This window comes from Lactuca sativa, chromosome 8, assembly GCF_002870075.4.
Source record: "Lactuca sativa cultivar Salinas chromosome 8, Lsat_Salinas_v11, whole genome shotgun sequence".
Taxonomy (NCBI): Eukaryota; Viridiplantae; Streptophyta; class Magnoliopsida; order Asterales; family Asteraceae; genus Lactuca; species Lactuca sativa.
Genome location: NC_056630.2, coordinates 407,890 through 424,689, shown reverse-complemented (window position 1 = coordinate 424,689; position 16,800 = coordinate 407,890). Strand labels below are relative to the sequence as shown.

Sequence of the window (16,800 nt, the reverse complement as noted above, 5' to 3'; positions counted from 1 at the left end):
CAAAAGTCAATACCCTCTATGCATTGACGGTGAAAAATTAAATTTGCTCTAGCTTTCACTTATGAATTAACGAATCCACCCAAGTGGTTGTACCATGAAATCCCTAATTTGCTCTATGTGTGATTCTTATGAAATTGTTACAAACCATAACATTTCTACCCTTAGAATCCATTCTTAAATTTTCTTGAGATTTCACACCAAGTATTTCCAGCATGTCACTTAAATATTATCCAAACCTACTTGTTCAACAAACCAGATTGGTCTCACAAGTACTTCATTCGGTTTCTATCTTATGTCAAGATCAAGAATTCCGAACTGAAGCGAAAGCCAACCTTATCAGCCTCATTAAAAGATGTCTTTCAACACTTCTTAACAAGTGTTTGATCGTAATTCAACGGGAAACCACCCAAACACTTTAAAGTCTCTCTTGACTTTGAAGGAAGAGATTCGTGCCTGGGATCCACAGTTTCGTGTCTCTTTTGACTTCACAAATTCTCACATATATGTTGCTTTATTTCTTTATCTTTGATACTCTATGCACAAAAATCTTTTTGATTTTCCAAAAATCTGATCTCGTTCATTACAAGCTATTTTTATGGCTGTGGGTTTTAATGCTATATTCTCAACGGGATGTTGTGGTTAATACTACACGTGTTCGCTTTTATTTAAGTGCAGACAACTCATTTTAAAGATAAAGATGATGAGTCAGCCGAGAGATCAACCGTTTAAGTATTCAAAATGGCGTCTGATGGGAAGGCGTGCAAAACGGAAGAGTTTTTCTCTCTCATGCATAATCATAGGGGTTGCTAACTGTCACGCGTCAATCAACTCAGGAAACGCTTCGTTTTTCAAGAAGATTTGGGGGCAGATTTTTCTCTCTCCTCTAAACACGGTATATAGGGTAAATCCTAAGTTCTTTTACCTCTTTACTACACCCAAAATTCAGAGAGTAAGCGAAGATTATTTTCTCCTACTGTTCATCTTCTTCTTCGAAGTGCTCATCAATGGCGGAATCATCCTCTGTTCACGAAACCTCCCACATTCTCCCAATCAGACCTCAACAAAGCCTGATCATTGATCTCACCCCACATTCCTATGACTCCTTCATGTTCCCTATTATGGAATGTCTTAAACACTCTCCACTGGCTCAAGCGCTGACCAAGGTTGAAATCGTTCCTATGGAGTGTTTATCCCAAAATTTTTCTACTGCCCACTATGACAAGTCTGTCGATCGCATATTCTTCGACATTCTTGATACCAAAACCTCCATTTCTAAACAGCAATTCTGCTCGCTCCTAGGGTTTGAACCTGATGAGTCGAGGGTTAACCCTGAGTCTATTCCTGTGGGACAGTTGTTCTCCATGTTTTATAACATGGGTTACATTGAGATTCTTACCACTGTTACAAAGTTCAAGAAATCTTATCCGCCTCCTCAGTGGAATGGTTTCTTCACGATGCTATTCAAAGGTTTATTAGAACGAAGTGCAGGTTCTGATGGGGCTAGCCGTCTGTTTATGATGATTCTCTACGGGTTGTACCATGGCGTTAATCTCGACTATGGCTCTCTTTTGTGGCAAAAGTTGATTCAAAGCCTTGCTTCTACTTCTCGCCATTCTGAAATTTCTTATGCTAGATTCTGGACGCTGGTTACCAAGTGGGCAATGGACAAGTATCATGCCCCTGTTGTAGCCAATTCTCCACTCTCCTCGATTGTTGTTTTCCACACAACGAAGATCATCGTAACTGATCCTTCCAAGTTTCAGTTTGTTGGCTCAATCCATGAGTCAATGTATGCGTGTGTATCAAGGGATAGTCGTATCCTTAAGACCTACAAGGAGTTTCGTCGCTCAGGCCCTAGAGAGCTCACTCCAGAGATGATACAATCTATCCATGACGCTGACAAGCCTGCTCCAAGTGGTAAGAAACCAGAAAAGGGGAAAGACAAGAAGGTAGTTAAAGGAGTGAAGGGTCCTTCTCCAAAGAAGCGAAAGCCTACGAAGGCAGCCCAATCACCTCCACTGAAGAAGAGGAAAACCCAGCCCAGGCGAAAACTCATTCTTGCCTCTTCCTCCAGTGAATCAGAGGATGAGGATTTAGACTCTGAGGAGTCGCCTCGAGGTGACACTCCTCCCCGTTCGCCTTCACCTGAGGTATCTGTTTCAACTAAATCAGTCTCTCCACCCCCAATCTCTATCTCTATTTCCATCCCCCCATAACCTCCACTACTCATATTCCACCCACCTCCATTCCTGTACCACCACCTATTTTCTCAGAAGCTACGACTACAACCACCACTAGAGTTCGAACCAACGTATCTGATACGGAGCATCATACTTCAGCACCCAAACACACACCTACTACCGAACATACTTCCACACCCGAACCTACTACCACATCCGCACCTCCACCTTCGCCTTCCAATCTCTCAACAGATGACGAGGCTTTTCTTGGAGGAGAAGACATGACTTTTGACTATGTCTACTATAGTCCGTACCAGGTTCAAAGCGATGATGACGACGATGCTCCTGTTACTAAAAAGCATCTCAAGGAACTTCATGAGAAAATCGATAGTCTCATCGCTTCCTCCTCTTCTTCTTGGTCCAATATATCAGAGGATGCTATTCAGGGGCTAGTTGATTCGTTCACCAAGGCACATGAAGCCTCAATCAACTCCGCCACTTTGCTATCGACGCATCTACAAACGCCTGTGCTGCTGCGACTGAAAAAGTCGAAAAACTATTTCTTGATGCTAACAGTCTTTTACAGTCTTTATAGGGAGCTGCTGAATCCAATGCAACGAAGGTCGATTCCGTTGTCGAGAAGCTAGTCACATCCTTCGCATCCGAACTGCAATCCTTTGCCATTCTTCGTCAGTCTCTTGACGCTGACCACAAAACTTTCCAGATGACTGTTGAGGAGCGCTTGACAAAGCTCCAAGAAGATCTTGCTTCGGAGAACTCTGTCATGGATGCGCTTGCTCACAAAACCACTGTTCTAAAGGTTAGGAGTCTTCAGCTTTCCCAATCAGAAAAGGAAGTTGCGTCTCTCCGATCTGAGCGAGCGGTAATTTCCACGTGTGTTTCGGATGTCCACGCCGCCCTCTCCAACATTATTGAAGCACATGATCCAATCCTGAATTACTCCGTGAGGCGAACTCTAGCAGAGAAGCTTGCTCCCGTCCTTGATCTGCTCAACAAAATTGAAGGGCTTCCTGACTTCGTGGCCCATCCAAAACAAGGGGGAGAAGGGATGTCAAAGTCCGACAATCAATCTCAACCGCCTCCTACTTCTACATCAGCTTCAACTAAAGCAACCGAACCTTCGGGCGCTAAAGATAAAGGGAAAAAGCTTATGGTTGACAGCGATGATGATGATGACAAAGAGACCATTGCTGATCTCTTGAAGAAACAAGCCAGGGAAAAGGATTCAGATATGAGTGCTCGCGTTGCCAGAGAGGCAGAGGCAAACGAAAGAAAAATGGAGGCTCATGATCTTCTTGAGAGTCGAAAAACTCTATTCCCTCCGTGGACTCTCGAGAGGCTTATCAAAGAAGTTATTGATACTCCCAGCATCCTATGGCTCGAACTGGTGATTTCCTTGGACAGGGTCAATTCTGTCGACTCTCAGTTTGACATGCCCTTGACCCGAAAGGCCTTCATATTTCATTCTTTCTCTCATGTTGCTGATGTCCCTCATCCTCACCCGAAGGTTGATAGAGAGCTTTTTGAATTTTATTTAAGGTCTGCTTAGCGTCAGTATCAGACATGGAGTGCGCAGAAGATCATAAACGTTTGGGTTCTCAAACCCTTTCGGGAGGGTAACTTCACAAATGTTCGTTTCAAAGTGCTGAGGGGGTCTGCTAAAACAGATGATACTATTTCTCTTGCCAATCTTCCTAACCTAAATCCACATGATTGGATCATTCTGCACAACATCCTCCTCACCAACGAAGCTGAATATGGGCCAATCATAGATCACTTCAAAAGGATGTTAGTTTTCTACATCATGGAGGTCGCCAAGATGGATCAGGAGATCGCGAGTATTTTCAAGAAAAAGCCTACCATCTCTCCTGTTGGTTCTGCAAGTGACTTAAATATGATGCAGATGGGAAGGATCGACCCAAAGCGGAACTCAGTCATGTTCACAAGGAACGAAGGCCAAAAATGCCTATCCGCCTTGGCGGATAAGCATCTATATACCACTGCGTGCTTGGAACATGTTCTGGGGATCATCAATCGATGCAAGCAAAACTCTGCAGATGACAAGTAGTATTTTGATGACATGATCTAGTGGTACATTCGTTTCAGACAAACCATCCTAGCTCTCATTCCTCGTCTGTTTGATACCACAAAGAAAGTTCCTGCAGCTAGACCCAGCAAGCCGAAATAGAGTCTCGCTCCAATTGACGCAAAGTGGGAGATTGTAGGGTCCGTTATGTGGTGCGTCTTGGGCTCGTTCTTTAGTCCAATTTTGTATCCGGATTGGGCATGTCCATCCATGATTTAATATTCTAGGGTTTAGTATTTATAGGTGCTTGCATGCATCTTTGTACGTAATATTTGGAGTCAATCGTTCACAGCGAATACTTTTATTTTGATTGTAACCCTAAACAGCCTCTATAGTGGAAGTTCTTAGTCGAGCTATGCTGAGGCATGAATCTATTGAATCATTCCACATATTTTGATTCATTCTACTGTTTGATCTTTCTGTTCTTATTTCTGTGATTAACCTGTTTAAAGATCTAAACGATCAAAGAGTTCTTCAACTCTTCAAAAAGTATAATTTATTAAATTAGAACACCTAGTATTTTAAAAGTGTAAAATACACCCTATACTATATAACATTAAAAGTCTAATATATATGTATGAGTAAAAGTCAGTCTTACCGTTAGTAGGCCTCATTCACGAAGCTGGTCTATAAGGGGTGTTTAAGGAGATTGCATATAAAATGGCGATTGAATGGGTATCCACTCTTACCCACCGCACTCTTGACTAGTGGAGGGTCGTTAGCCGAACGGGTAGGATAGGACAAGAAACCTTTAATGAAGTACAAAAGTAACCAAATGCTTTTATAAATTCCCAATCTTAGTTACTTTAGGAAAAAGTGAACTGATGCAATTCCATGAAATTACACTTTGTGCCCTTGCGAAGACGTTAGTGGAGCGTGTGTGGTTAACCAGCACAGTAAATGGTTCTATGCAAAGGTAGCAAAGGGTGACTCAATGTTTGTTATAGTTCGGTGGAGCGTGTGTGGTTAACTGGCACATCGAATAGATGCATGTAACATGTGGGGGCACTATGTAAGTTTGCATGGATATTCACACCCGCTTTGTGATCCTCGATATCCCGATCACAAACTAGAGGGGCATATCGAGATTTAAACATGCCATTGAAAAGTTCAGTGAATCTCAAAAGATCTAGGAATTTTTAATAGATTTAAAACGTAAATTTCTTTTTCGTTTTTCATGGTGGAAATTAGTGAATCGTCATTCACTTACCTTCAAATATTCTGCAACTAGATTACGGCATCCCTTTTCTAGGTTGTAGAGTATTGTGTTGGGTCCTAGCCTTAATATCTCATTTGGGTGATTTATTAAGGACTCAATCTATCAACTAACTTGAATTTAATTTTTTCTCCCATTTTATAGATGTCAAAGTATGACAACTATGGTCCACTCAAATCCCGTGGAACAAGTTTTTCACATGAAGATGATATTCCACGATTCGATCGAGGAACACGAGATCATGCTTCACTTCCTCCACCTCCTCTTATTATTCTCCCTAACCCACAAGTTCAAAAAGATTGAAAAGTTCAAACTCACTCAAGCCCTTTTGGCAAGTAAACATGAAAAAGGAAAGTCAGTGTGTGCACACATCCTAGAGATGAAGTCACACATTGATAGATTAAGAATGTTGGGATCTGTTGTCTGTGAGGAGCTGGCTGTTGACTGGCTTCTTCAGTTACTTCATGACTTATATAGTGAGTTCGTAAGAGAGTACTATATGATGAACCACGACGTGACCCTTATAGATCTCACCTATATGCTTATTACTGCTGAATCAACAATGGTTTGGCGCAATAGAAAAGCAAAGTTGATTGGTGAATCTACCTTCAAGACCTCTATGGATATGGACAATGGCAACGAAAGACATGCTATGATTGGAAAGTTTGATCATAAGAGAAAAGCAATATCTGAAGTAGTTATGTGTGCTGTTCCAAATGAGTCAATCTACTTTTATTGCCAAGAGAAGGGGCATTGGAGATGAAGCTGCCCTATTTACCTAAGAGATCTAAGAGATGGGAGAGTCAAAATGTATGACTCTACTTTAGGTAAAATCCATTAACTAACTCTTTTAAGTTCCTATTCTAGATTCTTAATGCATGATGTGATAAGATTACATTTCGATGTTTTGTAGGATCAAAGAAAAGAGAGGAAGCTTAAGGGAAGAAGTGAGCGGAATCTAATCATGAAGAAATGGATTTCGATCGCATTACTTGAAGATTAGAATCTTGAGCTACTACTTGAAGTTAGAATAAGATTGCTAAGAAATATGTATTAACGTAGTTTTTCAATTGAATTGCATTGTAAGGACAAATTTTTCCGCAATAAAATAAATTTTGATTTTATATTATTTATTTATCCTTGTAATGGTGTGTATGAAAAATTGATGTTTGTAAGTTTCTATTACTAGCAATAATGGATTTGATTCTTTATTATGTTAATTGTGGAAAGGTCAAGAATTTACCAATTAGGGAAAGTTTCTCATTGCCCAACTTTCAATTGGACAGAAACTTGGAATCATACAACTTGGTTGCATGATGAATGAGAATTTCATATTTGGAAATTAGACTAATTCGTTGACAAAGTGTCAAGTAAAGGACTAGGAGATCAAGTACACAAGGTTGTGTGTTGATCAAGTCCACCACAAGAGTGACAAAGGTATTCATCATGATTTACTAAAGCTTTAGTGGATATGATTATACTTATAAGATTAAGTGTAATTCCGAGTTGATTTGAAAGAGTTTAAATCAATAGCAGAACGAATAAGAAGAATCAAGTAGGCAGAAAGATAAAAGTTTCTCTATTCTAAGAAGAAGGGAGAGTACCCTTATTATGTTTTATGATAGGTCTTAATGATTAAGAACCATATCTAAATTGATCCTTTAAGTGAGTCTTAGTGCAATTGTATGTCTGAGAAGAGGAATCAAGAATTGAAGAAATGGTTAAATCAAGAAGTCAATCATACTTCGTTCCAAAACCAAGTCTTAGAGTTAAGATTGTGACAATGAGTGACAAGTCTTAAGAAGGTTTATAACATTCATCAAACGTGGAATTTTTTAAAAAAGGGTTTTCTTATTACTGCACATTTGAAATTGGAAAGTTGTGATGTCTTAGGTAAGACAAAGACCAACTAGGACCAATTTTGTGAAATGTTTTGTCTTGATAAAAGCTACACTAAGAATCTTATATGTCAAGGGGTCAGTGGGAGTCTCAATGGTCTTGAATGGTTTCAAGAACAAATCAAGAATAAACCTTATCGATCATCACTAGCACACGACTTGAGGTTTACAACCTATCGTGTTGACACTATCTTTTTTCTATGCGGTTCCAATTGAGTTAATTATTCATGTGAGTTCTATGAGTTCTCATTTGAATGCATAAAAGGCAAGGACCTTGATCAATGAAAAGTACATTGATAAGAAAGGATGAGATGCTTAACTACTTAGAAGACATGGTGGGCACTCGTGTTAGCATAAGGCAAGAAATCAAGATTAAGAAAGTTTGGTCCATAATAGTTTGGATTTGTCACAAACTTTGGTTTTGGACAAATTCGCATGGATCGAAACAAATAAACAATTAAAATCTAAGTGTCATAAGATTTCCTCCTTCATGAAGATGACTGTGAGGAAATGATTTCACTAAGAGAGATTTTAGGAAGATAGTGATTGTGAAATTGTATTCTCGAATTCGATTATGGTTACGGTATCCCTTTCCATAATTCGAATTGTGAGATTTGGCAATTAGTCTGAATTGTTTAGACACGCATATGAGCTATCTAAGGCAAAGGTGTATAAGTTTAAGAAGCTTAGATAAAGGATTATCATGTCAAAGCTAGTGGGAGCATAAGTGTTATGCTTATTTGATAATAATCATCATGATAGTGGGAGCATAAATGTTGTGCTTGTATGATTATTAAAACAAGTATTGCAAGTTAGCAATATTAATTATAGAAAACAAGAGTTATCCTTTGCAAAGTCGTAAGGGTTGAATAGTTGTTTTGCTATAATTAAGGGAGAGAATTTTATGCTTCATTACAAATCTAAAGGCTTAGGTTGTGGAATGTTAATAAATTTAGTCAAGGATACATAGTGTGTTCTCAAATTTCGATTATGATTATGGCATAGTTCGAATTGTGAGAATGTGACACATAAAATATTATGGCAAAAGATTGATAAAGCATCATATCTTTATGTAAGACATTATGCATCGTGTTCCATATGCTTCGGGTATAGGATCGATTGCAAGTGCTATAATATTTGACCATTCTAAAATTTTCAAAACGTCTAGCGCATTTAGAGGGAAAAAGGACTAGAATCGGTTTTGACTAAAATAATTAAACAACTATCAAAGGACGATCGAAATCTCGCTGAGGATTGGTCGCTTGTGAGTAGTTGGAAGTATGGTATTGGATGACATTATTATGAATAGATAAGATTCTATTAAGAATGAATTGTCATATGCCAAATATGGAAATGTTTCCATATTGGGAGTTGGATATTAAGAATCTATGTCAAGATTAGAAACTTTTATGCAAGAAGGATGTTCAAAGGAATGTACTTTGAGTGAGAGACATCATATCTATAGAATTGTTTCTGATAGAGATTGGCCAAGTCTTGATGATTTTGACCTGTGACTTTACGAAAGAATCATTGCATAAAATGTTAGAATCTAGCATAAGTAACAAGAATTTGATATTCTTATACTTATGATAAGGATTGGGAGTTGTGAAATGAGTATGATTGAAAATGTGTTCATTTGATCTGTTTCACAAAGTAAGGACCATAAGTAAACATTGTGTGCATGCTGAGAGCATGGGACAGGTGTAGTAATAATTCAAGAAAGAAGTTGATTAACCGAAACAACAAATAATGAGTAATCAATATGGTGATTAAATAAAATGTTTTATTTATACCCAGAGTTTGGGGCCATACGGGATTAGTATTATTCTTGTGTTTCATTTTGCATGTTTTGACTTCCTGAATAATTAAATTGGTTCAGAACAATCAAATTATTCAAACAGACCACAGTCGTTCATATGTTGGAAGTAGGTATGAATGAAGACTGTCGTGAATTGGTGTGTGGATTGTCTAAAGTGTATTAGACATAAGCAAACGTTTGTTGTAACGTTCATGAGTGCTTATGAATATGATTTGAGCATTGGATGAAACCCACGGTCACTTGGATCACTTCAAGGATTTTATCACGAGTGATTGGTGAGACGATAACATCTTATATTGTTGAAACCGAGATGTGTGAGTTGTATCTTGCGAGTCAGTTACACATTGATAATATGTAAACGCACCAATAACTTGGTGTTATAAAATATATTGTTGTGTGTGACTCGGTGAGTGAGTGCAAGCAAGCATTGAAACAAAGTTTATCCATTCCTTTTATCCAAAGTAGGATGAAAGCGACATCTGTGGGCCCCTCGATGATTTAGTGATGACACTAAGTGCTTAGCCAAGCCGGGACTAATTTGATATGTTCAATTGTAGTCTGTTGTCAGTCGTCATAAATCGGAAATCGAGAAACAACACATAGACAGAGAGAATGATTTAAATCCATGTCTTAGTCTATACGATATCTAGAATGGAGGAATATATGATCCCTTATCTAAAGGACGCGTATTTGATAAGATCAGAGTTGACAGCAGCTTTTGAAAGCTACAATTGCAGATCGGGATCTGAAGTCATACGTAGAATAGTTATTAGACTTATCCAAGTGGGAGATTGTTGGATTAGTGTCTAAGTCCATAATTATTTTGTATGTACTTGACCCGATGGTGCATGGTCCTTTTGGGTTGCCTTCACCAAAGCAACTTGATAGGATGAATTATGGAGAGAAAAGATTAATTATGATTTATTAATATATTATGAGAATAATATATTAAAGGAGAAATCATATTGTTTAATTAATATTAGTCAATAATTAATTTTGTGGCTAAAAGAGATTAATTAAACTTAAGGGACTGGAACTATAATTATAAGATAATTGCATTTGGGCTATGGATTACCTTGAAAAATAAGTTGGACGAATTCTATGGGGAAACCCATTAGAAATCGTCCATGGGATATTCTAAAAGGGTCCATGGGCTGCTTAGGGTTAAGCAGTCAGATTAGGGTTTCCAAGTTGAAAGCCCTAATAGCCTACATGTATATATAGTACCCTTAAGCCTCAAAAACGTGGCTAAGAGTTCCTCTAGGGTTTTGGACGTTCTTGGGAAGCCTCCTCTCTCCTTATTCTTCATCCTCTTGCTCTTGGTGTTTGTCAGCCATTAGAGGAGTGACACTTGTGACTCTAAGCTTTCTATAGTCATTACAAGGAGGATTTGAGATTGTTATTACTAAATAACAATCAAGGTAAGATTTAAAAACCCTTTCACATGTTAATATGATTAATTGTATGCTAGAACTAGGGTTAAAGTCTTGGATGAATTGCATGTACAATAGAGAAACATAGATCCAAGCATTATGGTTTGCATGAGCACATTGGATGTTCTTATGGCTAAAACCCATCACCTTTACCAGTTTCTTACTATAATATTGTCATAATATTTCTATTTGTCATGTTCTCGAAATTCGAACTTGGAAGAGGGATGTCGTAATCATAATCGAACTTTGAGAATCCAAATAATAAATATACCCTTTACTAAATTCAACTAAAATTTCTGGATCTAAGCTTTTAGATTGAAAACAAAGTTTAACATTCTCTCCCTTAATTATAGCAAAAACAACTTTTCTACCCCTGCAACTTTGCAAAGTGAAACTTTTGTTTTTCTATAATTAATATTGCCAACTTGCAATACTTAAATAATAATCATGCTCCCACTAACATGATGCTTATATCCATTCCAGCATAACATTTTTGCTCCCACTAGCTTTGACACGTATTTAGAAACTGGCTACGCTTCTAGAAAACAATACTTATTGACTGCTGTAGGGTCTGTTAGATGTTGCGTCTTGGGCTCGTTCTTTAAGTCCAATTTTGTATCCGGATTGGGCCTGTCCATCCGTGATTTTATGTTCTAGGGTTTAGTATTTATAGATGCTTTCATGCATCTTAGTACGTAAGTTTTGAGAAGTTGATCATTCATAGATATTATCTTTATCGTTTGTAACCCTAATAGCCTCTACAGCGGAAGTTCTTTGTCGAGCTCTGCTGAGGCTTGGATCTATTGAATCATTCGACATATTTTGATTCACTCTTAATATTTATGTTTTACGTTTTGTGCTTAACCTGTTTAAAGATTTAAACGATCATAGAGTCATTCAGCTCATCAATTGGTATCAGAGTAGGAGACTGTGTAATTCATACACATCTCTTTTGTGAAAGAAGCGATTAGTGTTTATTCCGCATTCACTGATATTTATTGAGCCGTCACTCCATAATTGACGTATCTCATTAATTTCTCATTTTGCCCTAATATTACATATTCCAAAGTCTGATCTTATAACAAGTTACACGATCAAGCATGGACGATTCTCAATCCAATCCCATCTACATCTCTAGCAGTATTGGATCAACCACCAAGATTCCAATTCTCTATACTCAAGACTATGAAGTATGGACGCACACTTTGAAGATTACGTTATTGGATCTGAAGATAACGGGTATCTGATATGGGAAACTATCACTTCTGGCCCTTTCGCTCATTCAAGCACGTCCAGGATTATTAAAACTCAAAAGGAGTATAATGATCTATTAAAATATGTGAAAGACGTCACTCAGGATGAAAAGGAGAAGTTCCAATGCAACATTAAGGCGTTAAGACTAATTCGATTCGCTCTTCAGTTCGACACGTTTCAATTAGTTAGTTCTTGCAGTACAACCAAAGAAATCTGGGATCGGCTGCGAGAGCTGTACTCCACAGATGAAGATCTGGAGCATTCGATTCAGACCCTATTTCTCTCGGAATTTGGAGAATTCAAGCAGATGCCGGATGAGGTTGTTACACAAACATTTGATCGGTTCAATTATCTTCTCAGGAAGATGATCAAGCATGACATTGAAAGAAATCTTATCGAATAGAAGGTCACATTCTTAAATGGTTTGAGACCCAAATGGAGGGCTGTTGTGTCCACGGTTAAAGCGCATGAGCAGTTTAAATCATATTCCTTGGCAAAACTGTTGGGGATTCTGAAATCCCAAGAAAAGATTGTGTTGCAAGAGAAAAGCGTGGTTTCAAGCTTGGCGTCTTTGGCACTCTTGTCCAAAGGTAAGAATGCAGAAGAAGAGGAAGATTTGAATCTGGGAGATTACGATTTAACGGCTGAAGATTATGCTATGATGGTATCAAATCCTAGAAGGTTAATTAAGAAGAAGTTCCCTACCAACAAGAACCAAAATTGGCAGGGAAGCTACAACTCTGAGAAAGTGAAAGAGGAGCCGAAAGTTGAAGAATCAAAGAAGGAAGCGAAAGGTGACGCTGACTCTAGTGTCAGTTGCTTCTACTGTGGTGGGAAAAATTATTATGCAAAAGATTGCGTGTTGATGAAGATGGCAGAGAAAGATGAAGAGAAAGATGAAGAAGCAAGTCTTATGAAAAGACTGGAAGAGATAAAGAGGAAGAAAGCTGCTACTAATCCCTCTATGAATGCTCTTATTGTGCAGGGTTCGGTGGATAATGTCGAGTTCGGTGACATGCAGGTGTGGTCGACTGACTCGGAAGATGATGAAGTGAGAAAGCCTTCTCATGGAAAGGCTTATGTAGCGAAGAGTGGTGAAGCTGATGGAAGATATCTGATGGTGACAGATGTATCTCAGATGAGGGGATACAACACTGATGGGGGAAACGAAGAAGCTAAGGAGCGAGAAGACTTGTGCTTTACAGCGAAACCTCTCAGTGTACATATCAGTGAGCTAGATGAACTGATCAAGAAGGTACAATCTATTTTTGTCTCATTTAAAATTCCACAAAAATCATATGAAAAGCAATTAAATAACTTGAATACAAGAATTTCAAATCTAGATAGTTGTTTAACTCAAACACGAGTCACGAATTCTAATCTAATTGACCAAATAAGCAGGGTGTCATCCAAGAGTGAGGAGCGAAGGATATGGATAAAGCAGAAAGAGTTGGAGCTAGTTAAGTCTAGGGATGAAAACATTTATTTGCAAAGAGACATTCTGAAATTATTAAAATAGAGGAATGTTTTTTGTTTGATTGCCAAAAGGCTTTATGCTAACATTACTCAGCTGCATTTAAACTGTGAAATAGGACAGAAGATACATCGCATGATTTTACCCTTCCTTGAGTTTAAGGAGGCTGAAATCGATGCCGAAGCATACAACTGTGAAAGTGTTGTATCTTCTGATGATGTCAATCCTACTTATATGTATGGTTTGGACAAAATTGAATCTTTTATAAAGTCTAAAGACCATAAGGACATGCTTAAAAATCTTTTGGATGAAAATGATAAGTTAAAACTCAGGGTTGAAACCATACAAAAATTTGACTCATTGAATACCAAATTGAGTTCAGAAAATAAAATTGATGTTGTAAATGCATCTGAACTTAATGAGGACGATGACATGAGTGTAATTTCTGTAGAGGATGAGGTTGACTGTTCCGAGTTTATTAGGAGCGAAACAGTAAACCACAAAAACTTGATTTCTGAAAATTCTGTGGAATTCGCTCGTTTGTCCAAAACTACGTCTCCAATCCTTAAAGAAAAGGCTGTAGTGTTTCAAAATGTTAGAACAACTCCCAATCAGGTTTATAAGGTCACGGGAGTAACCAAACATCAAACAGCTGAACTCACTGCAATGGTGAATGAAGATAATGTAGATGGTTGTGATGAGTTTTTCTGGTCTGCACCGATAGACAACGCAGATGAAACAGTCGTTTTGTCGAAGCGAACATCATGGAAGACCAAAGGAAGATATGTGCCCGAACCTTTGAATAAGCCTACCAATTTTGACGTACCAAGTTCCAGTGGCACAAAAGAGATTCCAGTGGAAGAAGTCACCTCAACTAGCGAAACCTCTTCCATGAAAAGTGAACCTGTTGCCAAGAAGCCGAAACAAAAGGCAAATATCCACAGACAACCGAAACAGGTGAAAAATCAAAAGCAGCAGAGAAACTTGAGATACAAGAAAAATCTCTCAGAGCGAAAGCAGTTTTGGCGCTCTCAAAATCCTCACTACAATCTCTTTGATAAACATTCTAAGTCAAAAGGAGAAGAAAACAGGAGTAAAAGGAACTTCGAATCACCGATTCAAAAGAACCAGAGGAAGACTTTCGGGCCACAAGAAGAACAAAACCGAAAGGATGTGTTCGGTCCCAAAAGCAACAACAACCGAAGAGCTAGTTTCCGTCCACCAAACAACAACAGGCAAAGACCAGATTTTAGCCCGTCAAGCTTTTACAATAAAAGATCCAGTTTTGGGCCACCAACCTACAACACCCAAAAATCAAGCTTCGGTTCTTCATCTATCAGCAACCGAAAGTCCAGTTTCGGTCCTTCAAATGAACACAACCGAAAGAGACATTCTGAATCTCAAGGCAAGAAAAATTCTCGTTCTAATTTCTTTTCTTCTAATTCTTCTCGTTCTCAATCTTCTTCTAAGCCTAATTCTGATCCTATCAAAGGATTCGAAAGGAAAAAGGAAAATTTCTTCAGCTGATGAAGACCGAAAGCAAGCTAAAGTCCAAACACCAGAACCTAAATCCAAAACACCTGCATCTAATTCTAATAAAATCAAAGTGTTTACTATTAAGAGAAAAGATGAAACAACCTTAATAAAACGAACATATCTCGTTGATGTTTCTCTTACTATTCTGGTTTCTGTAAAAGGCTCACGTGGACCCAAGAAGCTTTGGGTTCCTAAATCTGCCTAATTTTTGCAAGTTATTAGTGACAAGCAGTTTGACGACGAATGGTACATAGACAGTGGATGCTCGCGTCACATGACAGGAAGGAAGGAAGAGCTAAGGGAGTTTCGGTCTCTTCAAAATGGTGGTAGTGTGAAGTTCGGTAACAACTCCTATGGAACGATAAAGGGTTATGGGATGATAACAAATGGAGATTTTACAATCAGAAAGGTGGCGTATGTAGAGGGGTTGCAGCATAACCTCATCAGTGTGTCTCAGCTGGTGGGAGGAACTGGTCTCAAAGTCTCATTCGATGACGAAGGTTCATAAATTATAGAGAAGAAATCCAACAAAGTCATTCTCAAATCAGATCATAAAGGTGAAATGTTCCCTCTGAATCTCAGACCAATCAAAGGGAATCCAACAATATGTCTTTTATCCAAAGCTCACTTAGACGAAAGTTGGTTGTGGCACCGAAGGCTTTCACATCTCAACTTAAAAGACATCAACAAGCTTGTCACCGGCGGTCATGCTCGGGGTCTTCCATTGCTCAAGTTCGGTCGTGAATACTTGTGCGCTGCATGCGAAATAGGGAAACAAAGTCGCCAAAGTCACCCAACCATCATAAACACGAAAGTTGTTGGACCGCTTGAGTTGCTTCACATCGACTTATGTGGTCCATCATCTATCGAGACCATTGGCGGTAACAAGTATATCCTTTTTATTGTTGATGAATTCTCACGTTTTACTTGTGTATTCTTTCTAAAGCACAAATCTGAGGCGACTCCCAAACTAAAAATCTTTATCAAGCAGGTTGAAGTGCAACTGAGGAAAGTCGTTCGAAACATTAGGAGCGATAATGGACTGGAATTCAAGAACAAAGAATTTGAAGACTTCTTGGAAGAAAAAGGGACCAGTCACAACTTCTCAGCCCCTTATACACCTCAACATAATGGAATTGTCTAAAGGCGAAACCGATCCTTGTGTGAGGCGGCATGAACCATGCTAAGTTTTGCTTCCCTTCCTTTATATTTTTGGGTTGATGCCATTGCTGCAACATGTTTTACTCAGAACAGGTCTTATCTCAACAAGCATTTCTCTCTCACTCCTTATGAGATAATCAACAACAGGAAGCCGAATGTCAAGTTCTTTCACGTGTTCGGTTCCAGGTGCTTCATCTTCAACTCCAAAGAACATCGCAACAAGTTTGATGTCAAAGCTGATGAAGGTATCTTTCTGGGATATTCTCTTACTTCAAAGGATTACAGGGTTTTGAATAAGCATTCTAAAAGAATTGAAGAAACCTATTATGTGACATTCGACGACAATTACGTCAAGAAGTTGAAGTCCTATAAAGAAGCAATAGGAGAGATTTTCTCTCAAACAGGTCAAGTCACAACCTCTATCGCCAATCTCTTTGACCAGTTCATGGATCTATTTGATGAACCTGAGAAAGCAGCTCACTCTGAAGCTACGGCAGCAGACAACAAGATTGATCACCTAAAGAAGATCGTCGAAGATGCAGCCAAACAAATGGGAGCGGATGAACCAGTTCGAAAAGAACCTCACCAGAGCGGTACTTCGGTCGAGGGGGAGAATCTATCCTCTTCAAATGAGCAGGACTCACATACTCAGGGGAGAATCCAATTTTTGATGCACCCGAAAGCCCCTCTGCACCCAAAAGTCCTGTTGCACCCAAAAGTCC

The 16,800-nt window shown here is 38.7% G+C and overlaps 1 protein-coding gene across 1 annotated transcript; it reads left to right on the top strand.

The window, feature by feature from the left end:
• The first annotated feature begins 1,373 nt into the window (after positions 1–1,373).
• Positions 1,374–14,908, top strand: LOC128127524 (uncharacterized). Its single transcript, XM_052766005.1, has 6 exons — positions 1,374–1,815; positions 1,930–2,150; positions 2,776–3,063; positions 3,406–3,588; positions 12,893–13,036; positions 14,453–14,908. The coding sequence occupies exons 1-6, from the start codon at positions 1,374–1,376 to the stop codon at positions 14,906–14,908; spliced, it is 1,734 nt and encodes a 577-aa protein (XP_052621965.1).
• The last annotated feature ends 1,892 nt before the right edge of the window (positions 14,909–16,800 follow it).